Here is a 15,827-nt window from a genome sequence, read left to right as displayed (position 1 = left end):
CTTATGCACTACAAATACAGAACTCTAACTAAATCCACAGATAATAAAGAAGACTAATAAACAGAAAACTAGCCGATAAGATCCATATCTTTGCTTTTAAACAAAGATTACACATAGCAATAACATGTCTCATTACTTGTTAAAGCTCAGGTTCCAGATTTACCTGATAATTGTTTTTCCCCTGTAGAGAAACATCACTGTTAAGCTATCACAATAAAACCAACCTGCTCTTGGGACCAGATGGACAGCATTAAGAGTGAAATGATGTTACCCATCCTTTGAAACATCCACCTATCAAACATTTCCCTACAACTTTTTCACAGTGAAATACTCAGACTTTCAAGGAAATAGGAGAGGAGTGAAAAATTCACATTTCTAGTATTCTGCTTGTGACTGAGCTCCTAACTCTTGTGCTATAAAGCCAGGCTGCCTTTTCAGTGGCATTATAATAGAACACTATTTCTCTAAATGTTTTGGCATAAAATAGAAATGATCCCATGGCTAAATACTGTATACCACAGACAGAAAACTGAGGCTCAAGACAAGTACAGCGCATGTTTAACCACGGAACACAGCTTGTGTTTATTTAAAGAGTGTATTGGAATGCCAGTGATTCTTTTCAGCTGTCCCATTTCTTCCCCCCCCCTCAACTTTTGTTTAATTTTTTCCATAGTCCTAATTAGGCAATGCTCAAATTTGGAAAAACCAGCAAATGTATAGTACTGTGCAGCAGATGGCAAGATATTCCAAAGCGATTCCATTAACAGCATCTTGGACATTATGTGATGCAAGACAAAAGCAAACACTTGTAACAGCCAACTGGAATCAATTCTTCTACCGTGACAACAGAAATGGCAACCTACAGCTTACAAGCAACAGAAAGCTGAGAGTGAAATCACAGGCCACCCACATATACAGAGGTGATTTAACTATCTGGTTCCAAATTAACAGTGCATTTGTCCTTAGTTCACATACCCTGAAGGTTAAGAGTGAAATGCAATATGAAATGTCAAAACTGAACTACAGTGGTTAACATAAGATTGCTAAACTGTTTAGCTCAATGCTATGTGCAATAATTGCCTGTTACGCAATCTGAAGATTGTGTAAAGATCACCTCAAGAAAGTATGATTTCCTTCCGATAGAACTAAGTTCTTTCATATTAAAATTGTTACTACAGATGTCATCCAAGATCTCCCATCAGACTGTAACCTATCACAGAAACATTTCTTTTCCTGGCAGATTGTTTTCACTTAGACAAAAATCCTCTATCATGAGCTATATACTTTGTTTTCTATGTACACCACTGATTATTTATTTTCTACATTACTATTTTCAATGTTTTAAAGCTGATCATAAAAATTTTCCTCTAGGATGATACTTATATTAATATATACATAATTCACATGAAATAACTGTTTAATAAGTAAATAGTTCAGAAAAATAAGTAGGAACTTTTAGCAGGATGATCTGATTTATTTTTTTAAGTTTAATTCATTATCTAGTCTACCTGTCTTACACTTATCACAGTCAAATCTGAATGTAAAGCACAAGCTTTAGAGCTTTAGTTTTAGGCTCTATGCCACACCATTCAGTTCTAGACATCTGCATTGGCTGGCTAAATTGACCTGTAACGCCCCTATCTAAAATCTCCATCTCTCCACATTCAAAGAAATTCCTCTGGAGAACTACATTCAGAAATGGTCCTAAGCCTTTGTGCACTGAATAGCCCTTTGGAAGAATCTCCTTTGATTTTTTTGACCATAAAAGTTATCTATGGAGACAAATTGGAGTGGCATAAAATGAACATACTGCTCTGATCTACTTGCTTTGACTATCATTTACCTATTTGCCTGTGCTAATCAACCTGTTAACATATCACTGTACTTCCCACACACACTTCAGTTTACACTAATTACAGTAAAAAGAAAACCAAAAGTCTTTAAAGCTTTCACGGAGGTGTTGTTGGATAAGATCGAGCAGCTGACTCCTCAGCAGCACTAATTTTGGAAGTCTATTTTGTCACATTAAAATAAAAAAAACAACCTTAGGAGTAAGTAATGGCCATTTGGTACACAGAAATAAGTCTCAGTCGTTATTCAGTGGTTCTTTTAACACCAGTGTTATGTGAAAATAAAAGAATTTTAAACATCTCAACATTACAAGATTCTATACTACAGTAGAATAAGTGTAATGGGGTCTGTTCACAGCTACCTCATGCTGCCTACAATCTATAATTCCTGAATTTCATCTCCATTCCTCTTAAATGTTATATGACTAACTTACCTTTTTTTCACTCTAGATTGTTCACTTGTAAAACAGTTTTACTGATTTATAGCCCAAAAGACATTGCACATAAGTAGCTAAGTTTTTTTACCATAGAAAAGCAAAGAATTAGCAAAGAACTCTTGCAGGTTAAGGAACATGACGTCAACACAAAGTATAGTTTGTCCTGTCTCACCCATGTCAATTAAAAGAGCACAGAACACCACAGTGACTGATGATAACAGGGCAGGGATGACCATAGGATAGTGGGATTTACGACTAATTCTTTGCTAAATCCACATTTGAGTTTGGCTACCCTATGGTTTCATTTTAAAAAAAAAAGTTTTGTGTCTGAAGTCTTTGATTTCAGTTCTTCATTCTGAGACCTGTTTTAAATTAAGATAAACTATCAGTCCTGTATGCTATCAGGAGAATTAAATACTAAAATATGGATATTTTGCTAAACAGATATTTTATTTTTCTCCTTTTCCATTTCACAATAAATTGTCAAAGAGACGACACGGTATTGGATGTTTCCTTGTAAAGGACTCCTAAACCTTTCGTTAGTATAGAACATAGTATTAATTGTCATGAAAATATGTAAACTTGCCATAGGTTACATAAAACAGATGACAACAGCAGTCAAAAAAAATCAGACTGCTAGGCAAGGCTGTATTAAATGCAAAATGACATATACTGTACTTTCATCCAGAAGACTAAAGTATACGCAGCGTCTGATGTTTTTACATTACTCTTACTTGGAAAATTGTAATGCCTATAAAATTCTTATAACCAGATAAAGAAATGAACCCCAGTTCAATATAAATATCCATTCCAGTGTTAAAAGTATTTGCATGAGTTTAACAATTGTATAAGTTATTTAGGCAAAATTAGCCTTTTTTGTTTTGTAGACCAAAGAATGAGATTCATTCAAGATATCAAGCTTATATTTTCGTTGTTATTATAAGCTTGTAAATATACTATTACAAAAAGACCCTTTGTACTGTCCAGCATAGCCTCTCTGCTTAGTGAGTCCTGAAAACAAAGCTTAAAGTTTTGGGGACTAATAATTTAATATTCTTCCCATAAAACTGTTGTTTGTGAAGTCATGCGTGAGTTTGGAAATAACTGCCATGTAATGTACAAGCAGAGCCTTAAGAAACCCTTTTCTATATTACAAGAAAGGACATAATATTCCCTACAATTCATCCCAGTTAACATCAAACAGCTTTGACAAAAAAAAACCAGGAAAATAATGTTTCATTCAAGCTACAAGCACCCCCAACACAATGAAACAAAAGCAATTAGAAAGTTCATATTTGCTACTATGTATTCATGATCATGTAAAAGAATTTTTTTACTCACATGAGTCAAATCAAGTTCTTATATTTATAATAAATATGTAATGAATTACCATAATCCTTCCAAATGAACTTTAAAACACGCCTATGCCACACTGTTCTCTTGCTACATCCTCCTTGACTGCTTATTTAACAAGCATACCAATCTCCCTGTTTATCAAAATACACAAGTGAATGAAAATAAACACAGATTAAGCAACATGCCACAACTTTGTTACATTTAAATGTAACTAGCTTCTAAAACACAGACAGTAGACTGTTTTAAACCCAAACAGATTTGGTTCATTCATTTGAACGGACTTCATAAAAATCTTCCATCTCTTCAAAAAGCAGTAAGGGTACCAAACACATTTGTGAAGACTTCCAATACCTTCTCCCATTGGTACAACTTCTGTTAGAGAAAGCCTTAACTCAGCTTCAGTTCTAGAAATATCACATACCATTTTTACCTGCATTGGGTATTAAGTTGCTTATACTAACAGCAAAACACTTCTGTTCATATGAAACGCGAAAGACAGACAAACAAAATGCAAGTCCCAGTCTAGTCTGCAGAGGAAATCCTCCTGACCCTCCCTTCCACAACTGGTGATTACTTAGTGTCTTAAAAGACCAAAATCTATACCTGACAAGCAACAGGTGAGAGAGAGAGTCTTATTAAAAGGAGGAAGACTCAAAGAGCTTGGCAGAACTTTCCAATGGGAAAAACAACAAGATGCTGACAAGTTCTTATTTCCAAGTGCTCTAGAAATCACCTGCAAGGAAATCAACCCTCTACTGTATTCCCTAATGGGTACCTTGACTTTCCCCACTCCTTCAGAGCAGGAACCTTGGTATTCTAGCCAAGACCTCCATGTCAGGAAGTAAGTTTCTGATACTCAGACCCCTACATATCAACTACCTTAATCTGTCCATCCAGAACATATATTCATAATGATCTTTCTACCACAAGTGGGACTACCTGAGCATCAATCCAGAAGTCAAACTGATTCCACAGGCCTCCATATCTATGCAGCCAAACAACATACTTGCCACTTCCTGCCCTTTTCCTTAGCAACTTCCAGAACAACTTTTCATTTGTCAGCAACAAGCAGCATTTAAGAGGGTGCCAGACATTCACAAAAAAAATGAGGTCTATGAGTGGATTCTTATAATAAACTGTTGCAATATGACCCCAACCAGAATCAGTCAAAAATCAGTTCAGAAGAGTGATAGAACTATTTTTATGTTACAATATTCAAGAAATAACCAGGGTTTTAAGTTATCATGAATCAGTTTCTTTCATTTTTTATATCTTCATTTAAAATGTATTTCATATAAGTTAAAGAATTTTCAGTGTGGCCCAAGTGTAAATAAACAAACAGGAAACTTCATAGGAAAACTAGAAAGGGACTCAAAGGAAAATACCAGCCAATAAAAGCTACCATTTAGGTCCACCTTTTGCAATTCACAGTTAAAAGCAGACATGTTTTGGAAAATTATTGTAGGAGGGCCTAGCAAATACTTTCCGTGGTCAGACTAGTGGTGCAAAAGCTATAAATGGAACTAGGAACATTTTAAAGTTAGCGCTGAACAATAGGAGTTGTATCGTGTCCTTTTCTGGCATCAGAGAATGAAATTTTGAACTGTAAGAACTTTAGAAAACATCAATATCTCACAGAGCAATGCATTGTAGAGCTTTGTAAGAGTCTGAATATTAAAACAACTACTTTCTACTCAACTAATACAACCTTGCCTTTCATTACAACTAAGTAGCTGAGGTAAAGTGCTGTACCAACGCAACGAGACTGGTTTTAATATGTTAAGGGCTGAGGTATATGTTCTCGGCATATATGTATGTATTAATGTATAAATGCACGGCATCCTGACTTTGTGTAACAGACAAGGATGAGAACCCAATGGTTCTTTCAATCAATATACAATCTCCTGCCAAGAATTTTGATCCTATCTAAAAAAATACAAATATATTTTTTACAGATAAGATACATAAAATATTTATTGTGGAAGACAAGTGATATAATTTTGTTGTTATAAGACGGTGGGCTGTAGCATAACTGCACTCCAGTATAACGTATTCCATGTATATTAAAGTAGTTTCAATTTAAAATAGGGACTGTATTGTCTGGAAAATACTAGAAGCATCACATCTGTGGAAAAAAGTGACAAAGTATTAGTTGGCTCAGTCATAAAACTGATGGCTACTATTCTGACCTAAGCAACTGGTTCTCTTTAGAATTAAAGACATTCCAAATTTGAGTAATAAATATCACTTGTGTTAAATATGTTATAATGAAAGCTCACCAAGCATTCCAGAAAGCAGCTTCAAGACAACATATAATGTATAATAAATATAAAACTATAACCTGGACTTTTGAGACATTTTAAAACGTAAAACTTGACTAGAAATTAAAGATTTGTTTGCACTGTTTCTCTACAAAATACTAGGAGATAATATAACTGAGGGAAGAGGACAAAGGATTAACACAAATATTGTTTAAATAATGTTTAAATGCCTGAAGTTAAAAAAATAAATATGCATTGAGAGTAACAGGGCATATTTCAAAATGCACTTATAATGCTCAGGGACTCTTCAGAACAGTGAAAGCTGAAGGGTTTGTTTCCTATTTTCTTCTCAGGGCCACACAGCTACAGCCCGTGGGTGTTTTAAGGAGCTGGACATGAGTCAAGATCATATTGGTGTTTGATCACAATATCTTTTTTGCTACAAGTACTACAAAATATATATAGTTTGAAGTTTAATTATGTCACTAACTCTTACACTTATCCATTTTTCATTCTGCAATCTAGGTAAAAGAAAATGTACACAATAATGTTTTAAGTAACAGATAATTATTTAAACTTACAGTGGTATAAAAACTGTAGCGTTAAAATACAAAATGGATGTTTAAGATCATCTAGTGAAGTTGACATTGTGCTCATTTATTAACAAGCCTTCTGTAAAAGAAAGTATGAATTATCTTTTACTGGTGACATAAGTATTTAACTTCTACCACAAGATTCCTCAGTGATTCATGTACACTAAAACAGTCTTTGACAAACCCCTGCATGCATTATTACGACGCAAAAATAGTGCTTGACAGAGAAAGGAAATGAAAACAAGCAGAGCAATGTGAAAGATGTAGATAAATGAAATGAAAGCAGAAATGAGTCAATAGGCTCTTTTTCACTTCCTTGAAAAATATTTCCTGTTGCCAGCGTTTGCAATGATCTTCTATATGGGCATTCATTATAATGGAGGAAAAAGCCCTGTTTGTTGATAAATATTACCTTAACTTGAAGAACTGAAATAAAGTGGATATTTTACATTTTTGCCTAAAGGCACAGTGGGTATAACAACACAGCTTTGAGGGGTTCTTTACTGTCAAATAGAGGAGCATGTCACATACCTTGACTCCTGAAATCATTAAGAATTAATAGAGTGCTTCCCTATAACAGTAATATAACAGTACTGAGCTACCAGAGTCAATTTCAGAGCAAAAATACTTAAGGCAGAGAGGTTTGCTTTGCTTTTAGCTTAAATTCTAATTTACTTGTTTTATGGACTGAAAAAACAGTTTAGGTATTTGTATAACTGTGAAATATGCTCTGCACTATCAATGTACTAGGTCATTTGGCTTAGGCACGCACAATACTTCCCTTTAATACTGATCCAAGTACATGTTGTTCTGGAAAGAATTCAACAGCAGCATTTTCATCTAGAGCCAGAATGCACTAGTTTTCCATTTCTATTGTCTTCTGTACTTTATCTTAAGTGGGGAAATGTATATTAGTTGCAGCATATTTAACTTAATTTTATTTAGTTTTACAGGTGCGCTAATGCATTTGGATAATCTTTAAAGAAAACAGTTGTAGGAAACATTATCTTCAGTATTATTTCTCCAGATAATTTGTAGAACAAAGCTTAGGTCAAAAGAGAAGTTGATCAAGATGGAAGTTTTAATCTTTACTAGCAATCTAAATGGAATCTTAGATCCACAGTCTTAATTTTTATATCCCAAATGAATGCTATATATCATAGTTCACTCATATCTAAATGACACTGCCTAGACAATCTACTGTTCATCTGTTAAGTACGAAATCAACAATTAAAGAGTACTAATCCCAACAAGAGCTTGGCTACCAAGTTGTGATCAATACAAAAATTAAGCAATCCAATTCCAGTTAATCAGTACAAAGACATACTGAATTGTGGACTGCCTTTCTTGGAAGTAGTAAGTCACCACGAAACCTGACAGGTAACATTCAAAAGCAAACAGTAAGCACTATTAAAAGCCCCAGCTACTTGCTAGCAACAGGTATCTATGACATCCTGTGAAACAGAGTCAGATAAGCCAAAGTTCTGGTTCCATATTTGGCATTGAAATTATTTTCTTATGGATGGGAGACACAGCTTTTCAGAAAAGAAACAGTGTCCAGCTTCACATGAATATGATTCGCAAACAGTAACGCATCATTGCAATTTACAAAGCCTTGCTTTTGATTTCTAAAGAATCTTGCTTGAGGAAGATTTTTTTTTTTAAAAATTAAGGTATGACCAAACCAGTCTGACACTTCTGTAAATAAACATAATGCTAAAACTTTTTATTGTGGTTTTCCATCTATGAAAAAGAGCTTTGGTGTTACAAGAGCTTTGGTGTTTGGTGTTACAACTATAAAAGGCAAACCTACAAGACTCAAACAATGATCATGCTTACTCAAGAAACAAGTAAATTCCTCTCATGATGTGGAAATCATGCCCATCGAATCCACAAATTTCAAAGTGTAAAACTCACTTCCATAAAACAAACTTTTTTATATGTGCAAGTACTTTGTGTGGCAATGCCGCACACCCTAAGTTTACATTCGAAAGTATGTGCTCCTGTACATGTGGTTTTGGGTGCTCACACATTTATCTTAGTCATATAAAATTAAGAAGTGTAAAATACAGTGTCTTCATACAAGAAACCTTCATTTAGTATGTGCATCAATTTAAAAATAAGTTTACATATCAAAACATATGTAAACTTAAAATTAAGTTGTAACAGTAGGCTTCTATACGGTATTCTGTAGGCTTCCCATATTTCAATCTCTCTAGCTGACAAAGCTAAGTGTCTAGCATTAGTGTTTTCTTTTTTTGTGAAGCTGTAAATATTCATTTGTAAATGAGCAAGCCTGACCTTGGGCACATTCAGTATAAACAGGTGCCTGGAACACTATTTTTGTCCTCTTTCTACTCACACTTTTGTCAGAAGTCACCTAACTAATCTTTTCAGCAAGTTTGGCAGGGATGGGGAGAGAATTGCAAGGTAGGCACCAAGCAGATATTAATATGTTAAATTTCTGTTAATAAGGAAGCTGTTTATAAACATGTGGTTTCAACATCTTATTTTCCCTTTATCATGTAAAATTCCAGAGAAGTCTCTGCCTGGAAAGCGCTGCATCACTAAAGCATCCACACTGACTGAGAACAGTCAGACACAGCAGCTTAAGTAAACAGAAAAATCAGTATTCATACATGTGAAATACCAAATACTGTTTTTCCACACAGGAAATTAATAGGCTCTTGAATAAGACATTCATAACTCAACACAAACCATCCGTTACTTTTTGGTAAGGGACAGCACAATAAAGTGCCAAGTAGAGCTATCTTAATTAACTGCTATGTGCTGACCTATATTTAGAAGCAGTAAAGTTAAATTAGTGGAATGACCTGCACAGGCTAGTAAGCCTATCCACACTGTACAGATACACCTCATCACAGCATCTGAAGTTTCGTTTACCTCATCTGGTATGACTTTCAAAGCTTCTCCTGCCACTGAAAATTCTTTCTAAGCAAGTTGGTTTTCAGTAAGCATTGTTTTAAACCATGTTCCTTTAAATCATTAAGAAATATAGATAGGTGCTGGACATCCACAGACGCATTCTAAACAAGCCTTTAGAAATCTACCTAAACACTGTGACCTCTGATTATTGAAGACACTGTTCATAGTAAAACTAATAATATTTCCTTGATTAGTTTGGCAAACTTATCGATAACCTTTGACTGCTTTGTAGTTATCATCCTGCAGCACTAACTACATCAAAAAGATTCTTAATTGTCATTCTGCTCTATTCCTAAATGGAATGGAGTCACAATTGACTATAAGCACTTCCGTGTCCACAGGGCTTATAGAGTATGTTCAAATAAATTAAACTTGAAAGTTTTAAAACACCTGATGTATTCAAATAGCTTTATAGCTTTTAATTACTACATATACGTTAAATATATGCAGTGAGCCAATTCTTAAATCTTTCATCTGTTCACAGCCCAAATGACACTACTGTTTATTCCAGAAAAGAAAAAAAGTAAAAAGTAGCAATAAGCAAAATATAAATTCATGAATGCTTATAAAGATATAATGCTCCAGTATCTAAACACTCAGAAAATTAAAAGTATGCAGAATGATCTTTTATTCCTTTTCTGGTAAAGGAAAAGGCTTCATGCACTTTACATGGGTCTATTTTCATTCATACTGCAAATACAATTCCTCCTACTGCTTTGAACAAACCTACTCTAATACAGCAAGAGCACAGGATCCAAATTTACAAGAGAAATCACCACTTTCACATGACAAAACAGTTTTCCCCTAAGTTTCCAAGGCAGGCTATATTTTCTGTGGTTTATTATTAATTCACCAAAGATATCTGGGGCCCATCAACCTCCTACAAACCCTTAAAATAGGTCTTCCAATCCAAAAGAAACAGGAAAAGCAGTAGGAGACAGTACCAGTGATATTCTGCCCATGATAAAGCTTTTCTTTTCATTCCTCCTATAGCATGACCAGACAGCCTAAAGCTGTCAGGGAGCTGGAGTGAAAACATAACGGTTGATGTGAAAATGAAAAATAAGTGTTGATGTCTCATGAGCTAAGAATTTGGATCAAAGAGAACCCAAAAGTATCAGCAAAGTTGTCTGTATATCATCAAGATTCCTATGAGCAGATCCTCAGCTGGAGATCTGCCCCCTACACTTCATCCTGTGTACCAAGCAGATTTGTACAGTGATTCTGTCTTTCCCCAAACCACTATCTTCCCTACAGTCATATAGAAAAAAAATGGCAATAAACTCTAACCTATGCAAAAACCTTGTGCCAAATCAAATGCCTTACTATGTAAGTGACAGTCAAAACAGGACTGGTGTTACCAGCCATCCAGGTCCTAGTAATACAAGAGCAAGGAATGTAACATTTTTTTGCAGAACAGGAATATTTAAAGGCAGCTGAACAATTTGGACCTTTTAGTTTGAAATGGGACAAGTCAGGAAAGTATTGGCATCTGGTATTAGTACAAAAGAACCTATTCTCTATGCATTAAGTGCCAAAGAGCTCAAAGGTCTGCAAATGGTCATTTTTGAGACATGAAAAAAAATCTAGAGGAATTACAAAATAGCAGTGGAATAAAATACTTCAAAACACAATTTAAGTTTCGGCAGTTCAGTAATCAATTCCAGACTGAATCCTCTCACCTTTTCTTATTTCTCTTTAATGCCAGATGCCCTTTAACAGGCATTCTACAAGGTTTCTGGCTTTGAGATCATCGACAAGACATTACTTCAGCCTTCCTTTTTTGAGAATTGACTTTTATTGTCAGAAAAGTGTGAGCTACGTATTTTGATTATTTGTGTTTTAAGACAAAATACTCTAAAATAAAAGTACTCATAGAATATCAGAAAAGCTACGGGAGATGACTACAGAAATATACCTAAAACTGTCAGTAATACTTTTCTTTTGTAGAAAAGCTTTTAGTCTAATTACAAAGTGATAAAGGGTGACAATTTCCAGTTATGGTGTGATAGTAAAAAAACCCAATTTTAACAACAACAAAAAAATATGTTTAAATGCTAGCAAATGTATTCACAAATTGCAACATAATCACACCCTTTTATATTTTAGGGTTCTTAAACAACTGAGAGAAAGCCATAATAAAAAAATCTAAAAGGTATTTAAATCCTTTTTTAAGAAATACTTATAGTTTAATTCAAAGGGGTTTTTTAAAAAAAGGAAACATTTGGGGAAACTGATACGAATAGCCTTTCATTCAACATAGGCCCTCAGTATGAAGACAGACTGTCAAAGGAAGCTACCGTGAACACTGAAAAGAACGCAAGAAACTCATTGCCCTGTAAAATGAATTTGTTTATTGGGTATGTTGTGAGGCTGGGGAAAGATGTTCATAAGGAAAAGAATCACAGGTATTAAGCTACTGTATACTCCACTGCAAGCAGAATACTAGGGAAAATAAATCAGCAGGAAGTTTGCTGTGCAGTACAGACATCATCCTCTTAACCCTGAATTACGACAATGATGCAGACATTGCCAATATGCACCACAAGTGACACACAATATTCCAAAATTGCTCAGTCAAAATAAGCATTTGCTACATATCTGTGTATCTAAACTATATTAACCCTCCATGGGTAGACTACAATACAAAATTTTGAATGCATAAATGGTAACAAATTTTTTCCACTGCCTTTCCTAGATATACTTTTGGCATGATGCCTTTTTTGTATGATCTACCTCTGCCCTTTATATATAGTATTTATTGTGGAAAAAAATGCAAAATATACTGTTGTTCTGACAACTGTTAATATAGTTCTCTTGCTTAATTTTCTAGCCTATTATGAAGTCCACCAAAAACATGTAAACATTACTTCTATACTAAATTAAGCGCTTCATTTGTAAATATTTCCCAGAGGTTTTACACACATATTAAAAAGAAACACAAAAATACAAACCACGAATACCAAAAGACCTGCAACATACTCTAGCAACAGAAAAAAACTCTGGTCATGAAGAGAGAACCACTTACCCCAGCCAGGGATTCCCAGAGACATGCTATGCCCAGTTACTCATGAGAATTCTTTCCCCATGTTGAGCATATTAGAGTGAAGTGAACCAGGCACCACCTCAGGCCTCTCTCCAAAGCAAAATTTGAAAATGAGAAGATGTGAGGAAGATTCTGAAAGACTCTGAAGGACAATGAAAGTGAAGCATACATATGTATAGCACTTGCAGTATTTCTGTAACTAGGAATTTTCATTTCTTTAAGTGGTTGTACACATGGACTGTGACTGACATCCAAGAAATAACGCCTACATTGTCGAAATTATTTTAGGTGATACTGAGTCCTCCATGTGACCAGAACTGCTGAACCACTTTTCCAAATACAAAACTATTTCTGTACATCTCTGCCATTATGATGCCTTATGAAAATGTATATGATCTCCAGCAGGCTCTTCTTCAGATGTAAAGAATACACACACATTTTCTTTGGTATTGTCAGCCACACAGCTTTATTTACTTGATTGCACTCTGATCACAGAGGATCTCATGGTCTTATAAGAGATTTTTATCCAATCATTGAATGAAACAAAGATTGAGACCATCAGTGTTTAGGGTGTCTGATTGTCTGAATGCAGTCCTGAGGCAGAAGGACTCTCATACTAATTCTAGATGCTTCATGTGAAATCTAACGTCCAAATGAACTGAACTCAGTAACCTCACAAAGTAACTTCATTCTCCAAATGTACTGTGTTCTGGTAATGTTTCTAGGCCATTGTAAAATTAAAATTTCTCTAAGACATATTGATTTAAAACCAAAGATGACCTAGAAACAGGAATCCTGAAAAATCAGGAATTATAAATCCATTCCCTTTCTGTGAAGCAAAAAAAAAAAATCATCATTTTGCACTTTAGTTGTGGAAACTGAGGCACAATTTCTTTAAGTCCATGATCAGTCACCTTCTTGGTGTCTGTAGTACCCATAAAATGTCTACTGAGAGACTGGAGAACCAGCAATGTAAAAAATCAGCAAATTCTGCTTTGGTTCTACCTTTCTGAATCAAATAGAGACACCTTCACCAGTAAGGCACTAAAAACACCCTGCCAAGCATAAACTGGTTCAAACCCTGGAAAAGCATACAGAGGGACAGGACAACATAGAAAGAGCTTTTGTAAGAATCTCTGGTCATTGTAACAGCCAAGCATCAGTTCAGCTTTCAAACATACAGATATGGTAACCCACCTAATTCCTCACAAGACTAGAACGACAAACCAGAAACAGAGCCTGAATTTCAGATTATCACATATGTACCATAATAATTCTGGGATAGACACCAAACTGACGATGAGAATCAAAATTAAGCCATGTGTGATAAGTTTATATCCATAACAAATAGATGCCCTTTGCCAAGAACAATGTATATGGATAGAATTAAATTTGTTGGAAGTGGAAGAGATGTACACCTCCACTTAGCACCCTTCCATCAGCAATGACTGGGTGTCGTTCAGAAGGAGAAATCCAAAGAAATTGATGATCTTCTCTTACTGAAAATATCCTTACCATAGAGTAAGTCCCTCAAATGAATCTCAAACTACTGAGCATCAAATCCACAATGCTCACTATTAAAGGAGGTTTTCATGTCCTGATGGGTAAAATAAGAGTCAGAAGCCAATGTAAACCAAAGCTTTTTTCATAAAATAAGATGTAATCCCTTCAACAGGTGAAGTGAACTATCGATAAGGTTAGGGTAGAAGTTAAGGTCTTACTTTCTCAATAGTAACAGCTAGTTAAGTCTTTGCAATGAGTCTATGGCTTATTTCCAGAAAGTTTCAGGTCCCTACATTACATCACCTTTGCTGAGTATGAAGCCCACTAGCAGCATGCTTCTGTTACATGGTCATTTTTCCATTATAAGACATGCTCACCTCTCCCGCAGTTTTCCAACAGTTAAATTTTGTAGAACAATAACAAAAATGACAGCACTACTTACAAGACACGAAATAAATCAAATTACAAAGTTCTGGTTTTGTTTACATAGCAACTGTGTTAAATATTAGACTTAAGACAAAACCTAAAAACCTGCAACATTTTAACTGTCTTCACAACTGGAAAAGTACCTCACTCCAGAGATCATCCAAGTATTTTACAAATTACAGACTGACTGGAGACCCATCAGCTCCTTAACACCATATGTCTGTGTTCAGAAGGCAAAAATAATCAGGCAAGTCTCCGACATGGAGAATCACCCTGGCATCAGACACATACCCTCAGTCATAGCAAGAATGGGAAAAGAGAATTCCATCAACTGCATGAGATCACTCAGACATTTATAATGTTGCTGAGATTGCATGCCTTTATTTTTTAAAAACTTTGAACAATGGAAAAATTTCTGTACCAGATAGTGAAAGGTAAACACTATCTCCATACATTGAATGAGAAGGAAGTTATAAAGGAAAGAAATTCTCTTTTGAATGTCTGGGCAGATGCACTTACAGCATAGATACATATGGACAGATATCCAAATACAGAACTGCTTTTGAAGATTGAGAACTACCCACATCATCTACTATACAAGGACAGTGGATCTAAGCTCTCTATTATTCAATTTTCAAACTATTTAATAACAGAATCTGTTGCTAATGAAAAAGTGAATGTGTTGCCAGTTTTGTCAAATCTATTAGAAGAGATGTTTGAGGAACACTAAAAAAGAAAGAAAAGTACAAGAATAGAGATTGTCTATAATATTCTTCCCAGTAAGGATCCTATTTATTCAAATTTCACTTGTATGATGCAAAGGATATAATTGTAATTATGACAGCATACAAAATTCAAAAGTGACTGCACTGCTTTTCATTACTGCTCTGTGTGTGAATTACATGTGTCACTAATAACAGCAGCATGATTTTAACATGGTGTGCTACACAAAGACATTTTAAGAGAAGATTTTAATTAGAACTGCTAGCATCTGTTTATAAGCAAAAATGTTGCAAATAGAGTAGAGCTGAAGATCAGGAATTTTGATCTCACTTATCTGGTTATGACTAACTGCACTGATGGATGCTTTATCTGGTGCATGTGGTGCACAAGTGGTGAAAGATTAAGGGCAAGACATCAGAGAGGACAGCAAAAAAATGCTGAGCATCAAGCAGTCCATCTGCTTTGGCCATACAACAGATACTATCAAGTAACTACGGCCAAATTCTAGTCTGCTTCAGCAACTGGGTCATCTAAAAAGCAGTTTCAAATTCTACTCACTAATACACATTTAAGACTTCTGAATTCTCTTTGGATACATGGTTTCACTTACAACATAGCAAGACAAAAGCAGAAGTTTCAGTTCATGTTTAAACCCAGGCTTCTTAAATATCACTTAAGATGGGCTG

At 35.0% G+C, this 15,827-nt stretch overlaps 1 protein-coding gene across 1 annotated transcript in view; it reads right to left on the bottom strand.

Annotated features, from left to right (window-relative positions):
• LOC141748777 (NAD(P) transhydrogenase subunit alpha-like) overlaps positions 1-12,761 on the bottom strand; it is a 58,655-nt gene extending 45,894 nt beyond the window's left edge. The window contains exon 1 of the mRNA XM_074601349.1: positions 12,472-12,761. Within this exon, the coding sequence (XP_074457450.1) occupies positions 12,472-12,496 (25 nt within the window). The 5' untranslated portion in view covers positions 12,497-12,761. The remainder of the gene's footprint in view (positions 1-12,471) is intronic.
• Between the last annotated feature and the right edge of the window lie 3,066 nt (positions 12,762-15,827).

Source organism: Larus michahellis, chromosome 9 (genome assembly GCF_964199755.1).
Source record: "Larus michahellis chromosome 9, bLarMic1.1, whole genome shotgun sequence".
Lineage (NCBI taxonomy): Eukaryota > Metazoa > Chordata > Aves > Charadriiformes > Laridae > Larus > Larus michahellis.
This window is presented reverse-complemented; position numbering and strand designations above follow the sequence as displayed.